This window comes from Coregonus clupeaformis, chromosome 18 (assembly GCF_020615455.1).
Source record: "Coregonus clupeaformis isolate EN_2021a chromosome 18, ASM2061545v1, whole genome shotgun sequence".
NCBI classification, from domain to species: domain Eukaryota; kingdom Metazoa; phylum Chordata; class Actinopteri; order Salmoniformes; family Salmonidae; genus Coregonus; species Coregonus clupeaformis.
Window position 1 is genome coordinate 10,416,289 of NC_059209.1, and position 17,960 is coordinate 10,434,248.

Below are 17,960 nucleotides of genomic sequence, written 5' to 3' on the forward strand. Positions count from 1 at the left end.
TCTATGGGATTAAGGTCTGGAGACTGGCTAGGCCACTCCAGGACCTTAATGTGCTTTTTCTTGAGCCACTCCTTTGTTGCCTTGGCCATGTGTTTTGGGTCATTGTCATGCTGGAATACCCATCCATGACCCATTTTCAATGCCCTGGCTGAGGGAAGGAGGTTCTCACCCAAGATTTGACGGTACATGGCCCTGTCCATCGTCCCTTTGATGCAGTGTAGTTGTCCTGTCCCCTTAGCAGAAAAACACCCCCAAAGCATAAAGTTTCCATCTCCATGTTTGACGGTGGGGATGGTGTTGTTGGGGTCATAGGCAGCATTCCTCCTCCTCCAAACACAGCGAGTTGAGTTGATGCCAAAGAGCTCCATTTTGGTCTCATCTGACCACAACACTTTCACCCAGTTCTCCTCTGAATCATTCAGATGTTCATTGGAAAACTTCAGACGGGCATGTACAGTGGGGAGAACAAGTATTTGATACACTGCCGATTTTGCAGGTTTTCCTACTTACAAAGCATGTAGAGGTCTGTAATTTTTATCAAAGGTACACTTCAACTGTGAGAGATGGAATCTAAAACAAAAATCCAGAAAATCACATTGTATGATTTTTAAGTAATTTATTTGCATTTTATTGCATGACATAAGTATTTGATACATCAGAAAAGCAGAACTTAATATTTGGTACAGAAACCTTTGTTTGCAATTACAGAGAACATATGTTTCCTGTAGGTCTTGACCAGGATTGCACACACTGCAGCAGGGATTTTGGCCCACTCCTCCATACAGACCTTCTCCAGATCCTTCAGGTTTCGGGGCTGTCGCTGGGCAATACGGACTTTCAGCTCCCTCCAAAGATTTTCTATTGGGTTCAGGTCTGGAGACTGGCTAGGCCACTCCAGGACCTTGAGATGCTTCTTACGGAGCCACTCCTTAGTTGCCCTGGCTGTGTGTTTTGGGTCGTTGTCATGCTGGAAGACCCAGCCACGACCCATCTTCAATGCTCTTACCGAGGGAAGGAGGTTGTTGGCCAAGATCTCGCGATACATGGCCCCGTCCATCCTCCCCTCAATACGGTGCAGTCGTCCTGTCCCCTTTGCAGAAAAGCATCCCCAAAGAATGATGTTTCCACCTCCATGCTTCACGGTTGGGATGGTATTCTTGGGGTTGTACTCATCCTTCTTCTTCCTCCAAACACGGCGAGTGGAGTTTAGACCAAAAAGCTCTATATTTGTCTCATCAGACCACATAACCTTCTCCCATTCCTCCTCTGGATCATCCAGATGGTCATTGGCAAACTTCAGACGGGCCTGGACATGCGCTGGCTTGAGCAGGGGGACCTTGCGTGTGCTGCAGGATTTTAATCCATGACGGTGTAGTGTGTTACTAATGGTTTTCTTTGAGACTGTGGTCCCAGCTCTCTTCAGGTCATTGACCAGGTCCTGCCGTGTAGTTCTGGGCTGATCCCTCACCTTCCTCATGATCATTGATGCCCCATGAGGTGAGATCTTGCATGGAGCCCCAGACCGAGGGTGATTGACCGTCATCTTGAACTTCTTCCATTTTCTAATAATTGCGCCAACAGTTGTTGCCTTCTCACCAAGCTGCTTGCCTATTGTCCTGTAGCCCATCCCAGCCTTGTGCAGGTCTACAATTTTATCCCTGATGTCCTTACACAGCTCTCTGGTCTTGGCCATTGTGGAGAGGTTGGAGTCTGTTTGATTGAGTGTGTGGACAGGTGTCTTTTATACAGGTAACGAGTTAAAACAGGTGCAGTTAATACAGGTAATGAGGGGAGAACAGGAGGGCTTCTTAAAGAAAAACTAACAGGTCTGTGAGAGCCGGAATTCTTAATGGTTGGTAGGCGATCAAATACTTATGTCATGCAATAAAATGCAAATTAATTACTTAAAAATCATACAATGTGATTTTCTGGATTTTTGTTTTAGATTCCGTCTCTCACAGTTGAAGTGTACCTATGATAATAATTACAGACCTCTACATGCTTTGTAAGTAGGAAAACCTGCAAAATCGGCAGTGTATCAAATACTTGTTCTCCCCACTGTATATGTGCTTTCTTGAGCAGGGGGACCTTTTGGGCGCTGCAGGATTTCAGTCCTTCAAGGTGTAGTGTGTTACCAATTGTTTTCTTGGTGACTATGGTCCTAGCTGCCTTGAGATCATTGACAAGATCCTCCCGTGTAGTTCTGGGCTGATTCCTCACCGTTCTCATGATCATTGCAACTCCACGAGGTGAGATCTTGCATGGAGCCCCAGGCCAAGGGAGATTGACAGTTCTTTTGTGTTTCTTCCATTTGCGAATAATCTCACCAACTGTTGTCACCTTCTCACCAAGCTGCTTGGCGATGGTCTTGTAGCCCATTCCAGCCTTGTGTAGGTCTACAATCTTGTCCCTGACATCCTTGGAGAGCTCTTTGGTCTTGGCCATGGTGGAGAGTTTGGAATCTGATTGATTGATTGCTTCCGTGGACAGGTGTCTTTCATACAGGTAACAAACTGAGATTAGGAGCACTCCCTTTAAGAGTGTGTTCCTAATCTCAGCTCGTTACCTGTATAAATGACACATGGGAGCCAGAAATCTTTCTGATTGAGAGGGGTCAAATACTAATTTCCCTCATTAAAATGCAAATCAATTTATAACGTTTTTGCGTTCTTCTGGATTTTTGTTGTTGTTATTCTGTCTCTCACTGTTCAAATAAACCTACCATTAAAATTATAGACTGATCATTTCTTTGTCAGTGGGAAAACGTACAAAATCAGCAGGGGATCAAATACTTTTTTCCCTCACTGTATGACAAAACAGGTCATTCATCTGTAGGCTACGTGCATAGCACTTTGTTTTAAGCATCAATTTATTACCATGTTCTTACCCAAACTGGGTGCAGCACTTGTTAAACTCTGTAATATCCCTCAAAACACAGGGATGAGGATTCGCACAGGATACTGTACGTTTTATCAGAGGACTTTGGAGTTTGCTGAAAAACAGTAGGTTTTTAGGGCTGGGATAATAACCTTCCTGCCAAGCAAAAATTACTGACATGGCAGATTCGGACGGAACAAAAATTACGAATGTGGTGATTTGTCCTCGTGCACATAATTACATTTACCTGTGTTCCCCCAGTAAAACGTATCCCATCCAAATAGGGCTTAAGGCCCACTGTTTTTTGTGTAACCCTTATTTTTTATTACCAAGAAAGATTAAATATGCTGGGCCTCAGGTTATAGAACACTGCTCCAGCCACAACAATTTATTGACTTGTCACCTAATAGGAAAAAGGACAGAGCTGTATGTATTCCACTGTGGTGAATGTTGAAGAGTTGCCATTGTTTTATGTGATCCTCCTCCTTACCTCTGGGCCATATGTTTTAAACACTCCGTCATAAACCAATCCATTTTTAACCTTCAGTTCGCATTTGGATCCCTGCAAATGAGAAAAACATGTTATTTTCATACACATGAGTTGTACTGTTTTGTTTAAATCAACTATGACCCTTGCACTGCTGCTAGGAAGTAACTCCATTGGCAGTCTGAACAACACATTTAAAGACATGCGCCATAACTTTGGTGACAAGTAAGTATTTTTTAAACCTCCCGCTTTCAGCTGGATGTGTCAATGTGTAGTTCATACTAGGGCTGGGCGGTATACCGTATTTTACTATATACCGGTATTGATGCACGGGCTGGTTTGGGTTTTTACTTTACCTTGTATAACGGTATTTCAATGTTTGGTTTGTTAAATGTCTTATGCCACTCCGCCCCGTGCAATAATGTCAGTTCTTATAGTTTACTCTGTTTGCTTCTCCCTCTCTCCTTCCAAACACCAAGCCCTGCCCCCTGTCACTCAAGGAGAGCAGTTTGTTGTGCTACCACCAGAGACAGAAGAGAAACTCGCTGTTTTTTTCTGGTTCAATGAAAGTCAAATTAACTAAGTAGACCCTGCTGCTATTGCATAGGTGTCTAAGGGAGACCCACCCCGTTAAGTAGACTGGAACTGACCTTTTGTTCTCAATGGTAAATGACCTGAGTGAATTATCTTCATTTATCCGCCATCTTTGCTACCATCCCGAGTCACAACAACCACTCACAGTGACAGTCTGCATGGTCAATGATGCAGAGCAGATGCAATGCTGCAGATGTTGGTGACAACGATGCTGCTTTCCACTTTGCGTCTTAATATAAATCCACAAGCGTTCTATAAGCACAATATTAGTTTGTGTATGTTACTGTCTGGAAACGGCTAGTTTGTCTTTTCTTAGCAAGTTGAGGCTAAAATAAATATTGTTAGCCACTAATGCTAATCGCTAGTTAGCTGGCTAGCTAGCTAAATGTACTTAGTCAGAGCAAACGTAGCTAGCTAGCTAATACATCCCGATACCAGTGCTGGTGTATGCCTTGATCAGTTGTTTGTGCAACGGTACATTCTAAATCAGAGAGGAATAGGCAAAGCATTAACATTTTAGCTACAATAAGATAAAACATTTAATGTAACATTAATTAGGGTCCACTGGGAAACACTGACCAACACTTTGGTTCCTACCCTGTCACAATATCCTCTCCCTGGCTTTTTCATTTGTTGTCATGTCAAACAACACTAATTTCAAAGTGCCCACTATATTCTAACTTTTGGTTGAAGTTTCAATGAACAGTATAAAACAATTAGAATGGACAAAGCCCCATTAAAAACCCCTTTGAATGTATGTGTTGCCACCAATGATTTATATATACACCAGATGACTGAAAGGGGAGCCATCGTGCCTCCATTGGCACTCCCCCACCATAGCAAAAATTATTTTGGAAGCTATAGAAATGCATTTACTAATGTCCACATTTGTTTTTCCATGTTTATTCTATTACAGAAACATTAAAGCATACTTTTAAATTATATTATGCGAGCTAAACATAAAAAATATATAAATACATTTTCATTTACATTTAAGTAATTTAGCAGACGCTCTTATCCAGAGCGACTTACAAGAGCAATTAGGGTTAAGTGCCTTGCTCAAGGGCACATCGACAGATTTTTTACCTAGTCGGCTCGGGGATTAGAACCAGTGACCTTTCGGTTACTGGCACAGTGCTCTTAACCACTAAGCTACCTGCCGCCCCATACTTTAATTTTCCTTAAAGTATAATGTTTTAGAAAGTACTAAAGTTACGGTCACCACTACCACAAAGAAATACTTAAACATGTAATTTTGTCCTTGAAATACTGTAGAATTCCATTTATTGCTTTTCTGAGGAGTGCCAATATGGCCGACCGGTGGCTTCAAAGCCTCTCATTGGCAAATACATAGCATTAACAATCCAGGGTTTATATACATCATTGGTTGCCATCCTAGGGTCATGCAGTACTTAAAGCATATTTAAAACCTCTATAATTTAAAAAACACCAAATACCGTCAAATATATTCCAAAATGGGAACAATATCATAATATGATATTTTGGCCATATTGCCCAGCCCTAGTTCACCGAATTACAGTTTTACATCAATTTGCCACAAAATCCCTAGTTTGAAAGCGACTGTTTACTGGAAGCTGTGCAGCAGCCTTTTCCCTGCATTTTCCACCACGTGGGCCACCTCCCTAGCAATTCGAATTCCAGCCAATGAGCTTCAGCCCCACACCATTTGAGTGACAGCTAGCAAGATACACACACAGCAGAGTGAGAAAGAGAGCAATGACATGGTGCACATATCTGCACATACAGTGGGGGAAAAAAAGTATTTAGTCAGCCACCAATTGTGCAAGTTCTCCCACTTAAAAAGATGAGAGAGGCCTGTAATTTTCATCATAGGTACACGTCAACTATGACAGACAAATTGAGAAAAGAAAATTCAGAAAATCACATTGTAGGATTTTTAATGAATTTATTAGCAAATTATGGTGGAAAATAAGTATTTGGTCACCTACAAACAAGCAAGATTTCTGGCTCTCACAGACCTGTAACTTCTTCTTTAAGAGGCTCCTCTGTCCTCCACTTGTTACCTGTATTAATGGCACCTGTTTGAACTTGTTATCAGTATAAAAGACACCTGTCCACAACCTCAAACAGTCACACTCCAAACTCCACTATGGCCAAGACCAAAGAGCTGTCAAAGGACACCAGAAACAAAATTGTAGACCTGCACCAGGCTGGGAATACTGAATCTGCAATAGGTAAGCAGCTTGGTTTGAAGAAATCAACTGTGGGAGCAATTATTAGGAAATGGAAGACATACAAAATCACTGATAATCTCCCTCGATCTGGGGCTCCACGCAAGATCTCACCCCGTGGGGTCAAAATGATCACAAGAACGGTGAGCAAAAATCCCAGAACCACACGGGGGGACCTAGTGAATGACCTGCAGAGAGCTGGGACTAAAGTAACAAAGCCTACCATCAGTAACACACTACGACGCCAGGGACTCAAATTCTGCAGTGCCAGACGTGTCCCCCTGCTTAAGCCAGTACATGTCCAGGCCCGTCTGAAGTTTGCTAGAGTGCATTTGGATGATCCAGAAGAGGATTGGGAGAATGTCATATGGTCAGAAGAAACCAAAATATAACTTTTTGGTAAAAACTCAACTCGTCGTGTTTGGAGGACAAAGAATGCTGAGTTGCATCCAAAGAACACCATACCTACTGTGAAGCATGGGGGTGGAAACATCATGCTTTGGGGCTGTTTTTCTGCAAAGGGACCAGGATGACTGATCCGTGAAAAGGAAAGAATGAATGGGGCCATGTATCGTGAGATTTTGAGTGAAAACCTCCTTCCATCAGCAAGGGCATTGAAGATGAAACGTGGCTGGGTCTTTCAGCATGACAATGATCCCAAACATACCGCCCGGGCAACGAAGGAGTGGCTTCGTAAGAAGCATTTCAAGGTCCTGGAGTGGCCTAGCCAGTCTCCAGATCTCAACCCCATAGAAAATCTTTGGAGGGAGTTGAAAGTCCGTGTTGCCCAGCGACAGCCCCAAAACATCACTACTCTAGAGGAGATCTGCATGGAGGAATGGGCCAAAATACCAGCAACAGTGTGTGAAAACCTTGTGAAGACTTACAGAAAAGGTTTGACCTGTGTCATTGCCAACAAAAGGTATATAACAAAGTATTGAGAAACTTTTGTTATTGACCAAATACTTATTTTCCACCATAATTTGCAAATAAATTCATTAAAAATCCTACAATGTGATTTTCTGGATTTTCTTTTCTAATTTTGTCTGTCATAGTTGACGTGTACCTATGATGAAAATTACAGGCCTCTCTCATCTTTTTAAGTGGGAGAACTTGCACAATTGGTGGCTGACTAAATACTTTTTTTCCCCACTGTATGTCATGTAGTACGCAATTTTCGGGGACCACTTTTGGCTCATGAGTGCTACTTTCAGAACTACTGACTGAAAAGTATACAAAAGTACCGGAGCATCTCTTTAAACAATGAGTTTAGAAAAACATGCAGTTAAAACGCTGAATAATTTATTAATTGTAGCTTCACTCCTAAAAACAGATGCCTCTGTTCATTCAAATGTATCATCTGTCAACCACACACGGCCTAATTATCATAAGTGCAGGTTTTGTGAATAAACAACATGTGGTACATGTCACTATTGCTTGCTTGATATTCAATACAATAAAATCTTGACTCAATGTTACTGCTTCAAAGACTTCACAGCTCTTGTAGCATGCTGTCATCAGGATTCCAGTGACCATTAACTAAAACTATGTCCAGTATTTCCCCTGCTATGAGGAGTGGGGACAACTCCCATATATACAGTGCCTTCGGAAAGTATTCAGACCCCTTGACTTTCTGTTATGTTACAGCCTTATTCTAAAATGGATTATATAGTTTGTTTCCCCTCATCAATCTACACACAATACCCCATTATTTTTATAAAAAATAAAAAAAATGGAAATATCACATAAGTACTCAGTACTTTGAAGCACCTCTGGCAGCGATTACAGCCTCAAGTTTTCCTGGGTATGACACAACAAGCTTGGCACACCTGTATTTGGGGAGTTTCTCCTATTCTTCTCTGCGGATCCTCTCAAGCTCTGTCAGGTTGGATGGGGAGCGTTGCTGCACAGCTATTTTCAGGTCTCTCCAGAGATGTTTGATCGGGTTCAAGTCCGGGCTCTCGCTGGCCCACTCAAGGACATTCAGAGACTTCTCCCAAAGCCACTCCTGCATTGTCTTGGCTGTGTGCTTAGGGTCGTTGTCCTGTTGGAAGGTGAACCTTCACCCCAGTCTGAGGTCCTGAGCGCTCTGGAGCAGGTTTTCATCAAGGATCTCTTTGCTCTGTTCATCTTTCCCTCAATCCTGACTAGTCTCCCAGTCCCTGCGGCTGAAAAACATCCCCACAGTGTGATTCTGCCATCACCATGCTTCACCTTAGGGATGGTGCCAGGTTTCCTCCAGATGTGCCGCTTGGCGTTCAGGCCAAAGAGTTCAATCTTGGTTTCATCAGACCAGAAATTCTTGTTTCTCATGGTCTGAGAGTCTTTAGGTGCCTTTTGGCAAACTCCAAGCGGGCTGTCATTTGCCTTTTACTGAGGAGTGGCCTCCGTCTGGCCACTCTATCATAAAGGCCTGATTGGTGGCGTGCTGCAAAGCTAGTGGTCCTTCTGGAAGGTTCTACCATCTCCACAGAGGAACTCTAGAGCTCTGTCAGAGTGACCATCGGGTTCTTGGTCACCTCGCTGATTAAGGCCCTTCTCCCCCTTCTCCCCCGATTGCTCAGTTTGGCCGGGCGGTCAGCTCTAGGAAGAGTCTTGGTGATTCCAAACGTCCTCCATTTAAGTATGATGAGGCCACTGTTTATTTACAGGTAGCGGCTGTTTCCTCATTCATTGCCTGGCTATGGATGTGAGGAGAGGACAATGGAGAGAGGGGAGAGGTAGATGCAACAGAGAGGCCGTGGATTTGAAAGGCGGATTAATGAGCTATGTATTGTGTTTGTGCGTGTGGGTGTGTTCTTGGGGATCTTCAATGCTGCTTCCCCAGATCTGTGCCTCGACATAATCCTGTCTCGGAGCTCTACTGACAATTCCTTTGACCTCATGGCTTGGTTTTTGTTCTGGCATGCACTGTCAACTGTGGGACCTTATATAGACAGGTGTGTGGCTTTCCAAATCAATTTACCACAGTTGGACTCCAATCAAGTTGTAGAAACATCTCAAGGATGATCAATGGAAACAGGATGCACCTGAGCTCAATTTCGAGTCTCATAGCAAAGGGTCTGAATACTTATGTAAATAAGGTATTTCTGTTGTTTATGTTTAATAAATTAGCACACATTTCTAAAAACCTGTTCTCGCTTTGTCATTATGGGGTATTGTATGTATGTTGTTTTTATTTAATCCAGTTTAGAATAAGGCTGTAATTTAACAAAATGTTGAAAAAGTCAAGGGGTCTGAATTCTTTCCGAAGGCACTGTAGCTTGCTCTGCTTCCTCTGTCTATGGAGAGGTAGCTACCTCTGTCTATGGAGAGGTAGGCATTGCATCCTCAATTAGTTTGGTTTTGCCAGCCTTGATCATGCATAAAGTGATGGGGGTAGCTAAGAATAATAAGAACAGGAGGGAACATACCACTACCGATGTCAAGACATGGACCATCCTCATGTTTGCATATACACCATTGAAGACAACCTGAAAGACAAAAAAAGATTGATCATGCAATTCAAACCTAAGAGCCCAGGACAAAATAACGCCAAAGAAAAAGTCTGCACTTATTGTGGACAAAGAAGCCTGTGACAAACCAAGCAACTGTGTACCAGTGTGCTGTTTTTTTTTCTCTCAAAGAAAGAAACCAATAGTAAATAAGATGATAGCCTAGATTGTGAAATCGAACAATATCTGCCAACTTCACCTGCCCAATTCAAATAATGGGATAGAAAAATGTAATCATAACTTACTGCTGCCGAAGTACCTTTGGCACTATGCCGTCCCCTGAATAAAGACCAAAAAAATATTTGTTAATATCATCGTCATTAGGGCAAGTTTCACTGTGCAGTGGTTACTTGACTTTCCTACACACAATAACTTCCTTCTGGATTAGGAAATGTGTGACTTTAATTACTTTCATGCTAGAACACCAATCCCCCCCGGCATATATGATCAGAGAGTCAGTGTTTATTATATGCATGGGTCAGGACCCAAAACACAAGCAACGCTGGGACATACTGTAGTCCTGACAATAGTTTACTATCAAAATAGACTTAAATGCTGCTGAAGGACAGTCCATCGGGTTAACAGTAGTTCTTACACAAATGTCATCTTTCAAGGGCACAATTTTACACAAGCAGCAGCGACAACGCCAAGGTTGAAAGCCCGTTGTCGGTCTTAATTGAAAGGAAAAACCAAAAACCCGCAGACACTCGGCCCTCCGTGCGACAAGATTGACACCCCTGTGTTAGAGGTTCGTTAATGAATAGCCTTGCAAGGAATTTTTCAACTGTTATTGCTGATACTTTCTTCATTCCCGATTCGGTGACCAGTTGCAGTTGGTTCTACAAAATCAAGTAAAAACTCAGAAAGACATTAAATCCAAGTTTTGCACAGAGTGAGGAGTTTCCTCACCATTTTAGCTGCCAGACCTCTTGCATTTCCCAACATCTTTGCAGGAACTAGTCATTTCTAGGTGATGCGGCCACGTCAAAGACGATACAGCAGGGTTCCCCAACTGGCGGCTCGCGGGCCACATTTTATTAGTTTTCTGAGCAAAAAAAAAGTGTTGTTTCTTGTTGGACATAAGAGTGTAAAAACACCAGCAAATCAGCTCGAAGTGATAAGAATTTTGGAAATCTGTTCAAACGTATTCCCATGCATAGAGACATACAGTGGGGGGAAAAAGTATTTAGTCAGCCACCAATTGTGCAAGTTCTCCCACTTAAAAAGATGAGAGAGGCCTGTAATTTTCATCATAGGTACACGACAACTATGACAGACAAAATGAGACAAAAAATCCAGAAAATCACATTGTAGGATTTTTTATGAATTTATTTGCAAATTATGGTGGAAAATAAATATTTGGTCAATAACAAAAGTTTCTCAATACTTTGTTATATACCCTTTGTTGGCAATGACACAGGTCAAACGTTTTCTGTAAGTCTTCACAAGGTTTTCACACACTGTTGCTGGTATTTTGGCCCATTCCTCCATGCAGATCTCCTCTAGAGCAGTGATGTTTTGGGGCTGTCGCTGGGCAACACGGACTTTCAACTCCCTCCAAAGATTTTCTATGGGGTTGAGATCTGGAGACTGGCTAGGCCACTCCAGGACCTTGAAATGCTTCTTACGAAGCCACTCCTTCGTTGGCCGGGCGGTGCGTTTGGGATCATTGTCATGCTGAAAGACCCAGCCACGTTTCATCTTCAATGCCATTGCTGATGGAAGGAGGTTTTCACTCAAAATCTCACGATACATGGCCCCATTCATTCTTTCCTTTACACAGATCAGTCGTCCTGGTCCCTTTGCAGAAAAACAGCCCCAAAGCATGATGTTTCCACCCCCATGCTTCACAGTAGGTATGGTGTTCTTTGGATGCAACTCAGCATTCTTTGTCCTCCAAACACGACGAGTTGAGTTTTTACCAAAAAGTTCTATTTTGGTTTCATCTGACCATATGACATTCTCCCAATCCTCTTCTGGATCATCCAAATGCACTCTAGCAAACTTCAGACGGGCCTGGACATGTACTGGCTTAAGCAGGGGGACACGTCTGGCACTGCAGGATTTGAGTCCCTGGCGGCGTAGTGTGTTACTGATGGTAGGCTTTGTTACTTTGGTCCCAGCTCTCTGCAGGTCATTCACTAGGTCCCCCCCGTGTGGTTCTGGGATTTTTGCTCACCGTTCTTGTGATCATTTTGACCCCACGGGGTGAGATCTTGCGTGGAGCCCCAGATCGAGGGAGATTATCAGTGGTCTTGTATGTCTTCCATTTCCTAATAATTGCTCCCACAGTTGATTTCTTCAAACCAAGCTGCTTACCTATTGCAGATTCAGTCTTCCCAGCCTGGTGCAGGTCTACAATTATGTTTCTGGTGTCCTTTGACAGCTCTTTGGTCTTGGCCATAGTGGAGTTTGGAGTGTGCCTGTTTGAGGTTGTGGACAGGTGTCTTTTATACTGATAACAAGTTCAAACAGGTGCCATTAATACAGGTAACGAGTGGAGGACAGAGGAGCCTCTTAAAGAAGAAGTTACAGGTCTGTGAGAGCCAGAAATCTTGCTTGTTTGTAGGTGACCAAATACTTATTTTCCACCATAATTTGCAAATAAATTCATAAAAAATCCTACAATGTGATTTTCTGGATTTTTTTTCCTCAATTTGTCTGTCATAGTTGACGTGTACCTATGATGAAAATTACAGGCCTCTCTCATCTTTTTAAGTGGGAGAACTTGCACAATTGGTGGCTGACTAAAGGTTTGAAATTATTGTTTTAGTCAAATATTATCCGTTTGGGTTTCTTGCGTTCAATTTGCAGTCTACAAATTATTTGTAATTATGTTCCGGCCCCCTGACCATCCTCTCAAGAAAAAAAAAGACGTAAAAAAAGAAAACAAAATAAGAATCAGCCAGCAGCTGAATCTAGTTGATGATCCCTGCAGTACACTATGAAGACATGAAGAAACTGCTTCTTCAATAGAAATCCCTGATCACGCTTGTAGGCGATGTCATGGCGATTTCAGCTAGCATAGCGCATGAGCAAAAACACATCAACGGGTCTAGCAGTCATTTCACGCCGAACTGCGCATCTGCAGGCCGTCAAATGAAAGGCACTCTTTCAATATAAAGTAGTTTGACAAAAAATGAAAACGTGTTTGTCACTTTCACGAGGTTGTACTAATGACAGGTTCAGCTACTTAAGACATTAGCTCGAATCAAGGTATTGCCTTTTGAATTAGAGAAAATAGTGGGGGAAAAAAGTATTTAGTCAGCTACCAATTGTGCAAGTTCTCCCAATTAAAAAGATGAGAGGCCTGTAATTTTCATCATAGGTACACGTCAACTATGACAGACAAATTCAGATTTTTTTTTTCAGAAAATCACATTGTAGGATTTTTTATGAATTTATTTGCAAATTATGGTGGAAAATAAGTATTTGGTCTACAAACAAACAAGCAATAATTCTGGCTCTCACAGACCTGTAACTTCTTCTTTAAGAGGCTCCTCTGTATTAATGGCACCTGTTTGAACTTGTTATCAGTATAAAAGACACAATGTGATTTTCTGGAATTCTTTTTCTCATTTTGTCTGTCATAGTTGACGTGTACCTATTATGAAAATTACAGGCCTCTCTCATCTTTTTAAGTGGGAGAACTTGCACAATTGGTGGCTGACTAAATACTTTTTTTCCCCACTGTATGAACTCGAGACAAACCCCGGTCTGGTCTGTCGAGTCTGTTTCTCGTGACACGTTCCCGAAGTATTGCGATGTTGTGACAAAAATGGTGGATAAATTAAGATAGTTCACTCAGGCCATTTACCATTGGTCAGTTGCTGTCTGCTTAACGGTGTGGCTATCCCATAGATGGGTTAGCTGACAACATCATGAAAATGATGCGCACCGGTCAATGGGGCAGAAGTCCATGAGTTGTTGAGATTCTGGATGGCCAGATAACTACCAACATTGACAAGAAACTGCCACGTGGAAAGCAGCTAGATCTGGTCTACTTAGTTTAGTGACTTCAATTAGTCGAGTGTCTCACTTCCTCTTTCGTCTCTGGTTGAGCCTCTGGGTTTGAAAACTGTGGCCACTTGTAGAAGTAGATGACAGCACGTCACACAGTGCAACCAAATCAAATATCTACCCACGTGCAAGAGGCATTTCACACTCTGTACAAAACATGGATTTAATATCTTTGAGTTTTTGTTGAACCACCTGCAACTGGACAGGGACATTCCGAAGATACGTTTTTCACCGAATTGAGAAAAAAGGCATCGCCAACAACAGGTTAGTTGAAAAATCTATGGCAGCGTATGTATAGAGCTTTCTTGTAACACCCAGTATGGAAACATACACTGAACAAAAATATAAATGCAACAATTTTACAGAGTTACAGTTCATATTAGGAAATCAGTCAATTGAAATAAATATATTAGGCCCTAATCTATGGATTTCAGATGACTGGGCAAGGGCCCACCCACTTGGGAGCCAGGCCCAGCCAATCAGATTGAGTTTTTCCCCCACAAAAGGGCTTTATTACAGACAGAAATACTCCTCAGTTTCATCAGCTGTCCGGGTGGCTGGTCTCAGATGATCCCACAGGTGAAGAAGCCGGAAGTGGAGGTCCTGGGCTGGCATATTACACGTGGTCTGCAGTAGTGAGGCTGTTTGGATGTACTGCTAAATTCTCTAAAACAACGTTGGAGGTGGCTTATGGTAGAGAAAATCATTCAATTCTCTGACAACAGCTCTGGTGGACAAACTTGAGACATCTATGGCATTGTGTACAGTCGTGGTCAAAAGTTATGAGAATTACATAAATATTAATTTTCACAAAGTCTGCTGCCTCAGTTTTTATGATGGCAATTTGCATATACTCCAGAATGTTATGAAGAGTGCTCAGATTAATTGCAATTAATTGCAAAGTCCCTCTTTGCAATGAAAATGAACTTAATCCCAAAAAAACTTTTCCACTGCATTTCAGCCCTGCCACAAAAGGACCAGCTGACATCATGTCAGTGATCCTCTCGTTAACACAGGTGAGAGTGTTGACGAGGACAAGGCTGGAGATCACTCTGTCATGCTGATTGAGTTAGAATAACAGACTGGAAGCTTTAAAAGGAGGGTGGTGCTTGAAATCATTGTTCTTCCTCTGTTAACCATGGTTACCTGCAAGGAAACACGTGCCGTCATCATTGCTTTGCACAAAAAGGGCTTCACAGGCAAGGATATTGCTGCTAGTAAGATTGCGCCTAAATCAACCATTTATCGGATCATCAACAACTTCAAGAAGAAGGCTTCAGGGCGCCCAAGAAAGTCCAGCAAGCGCCAGGACCGTCTCCTAAAGTTGATTCACCTGCGGAATCGGGGCACCACCAGTGCAGCGCTTGCTCAGGAATGGCAGCAGGCAGGTGTGAGTGTATCTGCACGCACAGTGAGGTGAAGACTTTTGGAGGATGTCCTGGTGTCAAGAAGGGCAGCAAAGAAGCCACTTCTCTCCAGGAAAAACATCAGGGACAGACTGATATTCTGCAAAAGGTACAGGGATTGGACTGCTGAGGACTGGGGTAAAGTCATTTTCTCTGAATCCCCTTTCCGATTGTTTGGGGCATCTGGAAAACACCTTGTCCGGAGAAGACAAGGTGAGCGCTACCATCAGTCCTGTGTCATGCCAACAGTAAAGCATCCTAAAACCATTCATGTGTGGGGTTGCTTCTCAGCCAAGGGAGTGGGTTTACTCACAATTTTGCCTAAGAACACAGTCATGAATAAAGAATGGTACCAACACATCCTCCGAGAGCGACTTCTCCCAACCATCCAAGAACAGTTTGGTAACGAACAATGCCTTTTCCAGCATGATGGAGCACCTTGCCATAAGGCAAAATTGATAACTAAGTGGCTCGGGGAACAAAACATCGACATTTTGAGTCCATGGCCAGGAAACTCCCCAGACCTTAATCCCATTGAGAATTTATGGTCAATCCTCAAGAGGCAGGTGGACAAACAAAAACCCACAAACTCCAAGCATTGATTATGCAAGAATGGGCTGCCATCAGTCAGGATGTGGCCCAGAAGTTAATTGACATCACGCTAGGGCGGATTGCAGGGGTCTTGAAAAAGAAGGGTCAACACTGCAAATATTGACTCTTTGCATAAACTTAATGTAATTGTCAATAAAAGCCTTTGACACTTATGGAATGCTTGTAATTATACTTCAGTATACCATAGTAACATCTGACAAAAATATCTAAAAACACTGAAGCAGCAAACTTTATGAAGACCAATACTTGTGTCATTCTCAAAACTTTTGACCACGACTGTAGTGTGACAAAATTGCACATTTTATTGGCCTTTATTGTCCCCAGCACAAGATGCACCTGTGTAATGATCATGCTGTTTAATCAGCTTCTTAATCAGCCACACCTGTCAGGTGGATGGATTATCTTGGCAAAGGAGATATGCTCACTAACAGGGATGTAAACTAATTTGTGCACAGATGGAACATTTCTGGGACCTTTTATTTCAGCTCATGACACACTACACGTTGCATATTATATTTTTGTTCAGTATAATTATCACATTGCTGATTCTGTTGCAAAACGTTTCACAACAAACTTTACTCCAAACGGAAACTCAAGAGTTTATTGGACAAAATCAGGTAGGTCCCTCTGTTTCGTGTGCTCCTTTTGCTTCTGCTTGGTTCTTTAATGGTAAACGGTTTCTAATGAATACACCCCTGGCTTACAAATTGGTAGCTAGACACAGCCCACCTTTTACTATGCTGACTTATCCAATAATACCAGTTGGTGCTGATTCAATGGCATGAATGAATGGTAGTTGGCTAACAAAGTAGCCTAATTCTAGTGAAGAAGCTAGTTATGTAGTATACTAGTTATGTAGTTTGATTCCTAGATGTATATGCATTCTCTTGTCGTGACAGGGTGATCATGTGAAGCAATTGACACGACACAAACCAGTAACCACTACTAGTTAAGTTAATGTTCTCAATACTAGTTAACTACTAAAACAGATGTAGTTACCAAAATAAAACTAAGTACCGCAATACTGCCAGTGCTGGGACCTTGTGTACCAGCATGATTCGTAGGCCTAACTTGCTAGTTAGCTGGCTAAAAACTTGCCCACCAACGACGTAGTAAGCAGTCAGGCCCCACTGAAATGTGCATTCACATAACACACGTTTAGAAGTTATCGCGGAAATGTCAGCTGCTGTAATTAAGATCATAATTAGCTTGGGCTAATTTCAAAACGTTGGCATCAATCATATTTGTTAACTAAAATGTCGACTGAATAAATCACCGACCTGCCCAAATTCTGTCGTCCGCCACTTCCCCCGGCACCAGCGGCAGCACCACCGCCGGGTTTGCGATTACCACCGGCCTGCTTCATTGACATTATCCCATAAACGACAACGTTAGCGGTGTATTCTTAAGATCTCAAACACTATACACTGCAACCAAATGATGAAAATATACTAATAGGCTAAGTTTTAGCGACCTAGATAGATTTGAGACAGCTAACGTCAGCTTGCTAGTTTAGCTACTAGCGTATGTGATTCAAAACCTTAGAACCTTGCTAGCTATTAGCTTACCTAGCAAATAGCAGGCTAGCTAACGTTCTGTGTAATGCCTATTAAAACAGAAGTTAGCTACCCTCTTTTTAAAAAAATACAATATGCTCCGATTACACTTAAGTAATACATGTGTGAATTAAACCTCCGGTCAATTTGTTTTTCGATTCGCTCTAACGGGATTTTAAGGTATCTCGGACTCTCTCTTCGATAATAGCGAAAGGAGCAGGTATAACATACGCCGGCTTCTTCTTCGAGGTTTATTGGCAGACTACACTCATAAAGTGTATTGCCGCCACCTACTGTACGGGGTAGTAAAATTTCCCCAAAAACAAAAGATGTCATACACCTAATTTCCTGTCACAACCTGTTAAGCCAAACACGACGTGAGCTATCTGCTTGCGCATGTCCAACAAATAAACCCATTTGTCATATTCTTCTTCGGGTGTTATGGCAGACTACAGGCAAAAGTTGTATTGCCGCCACCAACTGGACGGTTTGAAACCATAAAATAAATCCATACCTAATAATGATACTAACTTACTCCACCCTAATAAAAATAGTACATTGCCAAAACAAACGACTCCCATTTCTTCCTTCTTTTAGTTCTCCATATCTTCCTTCTCAGGCTCTAGGACCTGAGAGTGAGATACGGCTTTTGCCAATATTCCATGTAACAAAAGAAAATCCATACATACTAGGGAAACTAA

At 42.3% G+C, this 17,960-nt stretch overlaps 1 protein-coding gene across 1 annotated transcript in view; it reads right to left on the minus strand.

Annotated features, from left to right (window-relative positions):
* LOC121587495 (ataxin-2-like) overlaps positions 1-17,617 on the minus strand; it is a 41,886-nt gene extending 24,269 nt beyond the window's left edge. The window contains exons 1-4 of the mRNA XM_045226779.1: positions 16,984-17,617; positions 9,911-9,944; positions 9,585-9,644; positions 3,368-3,439 (exon numbers count right to left, since the gene is read on the minus strand). Coding sequence (XP_045082714.1) covers positions 3,368-3,439; positions 9,585-9,644; positions 9,911-9,944; positions 16,984-17,075 — 258 coding nt within the window. The 5' untranslated portion in view covers positions 17,076-17,617. The remainder of the gene's footprint in view (positions 1-3,367; positions 3,440-9,584; positions 9,645-9,910; positions 9,945-16,983) is intronic.
* Positions 17,618-17,960: the final 343 nt, after the last annotated feature.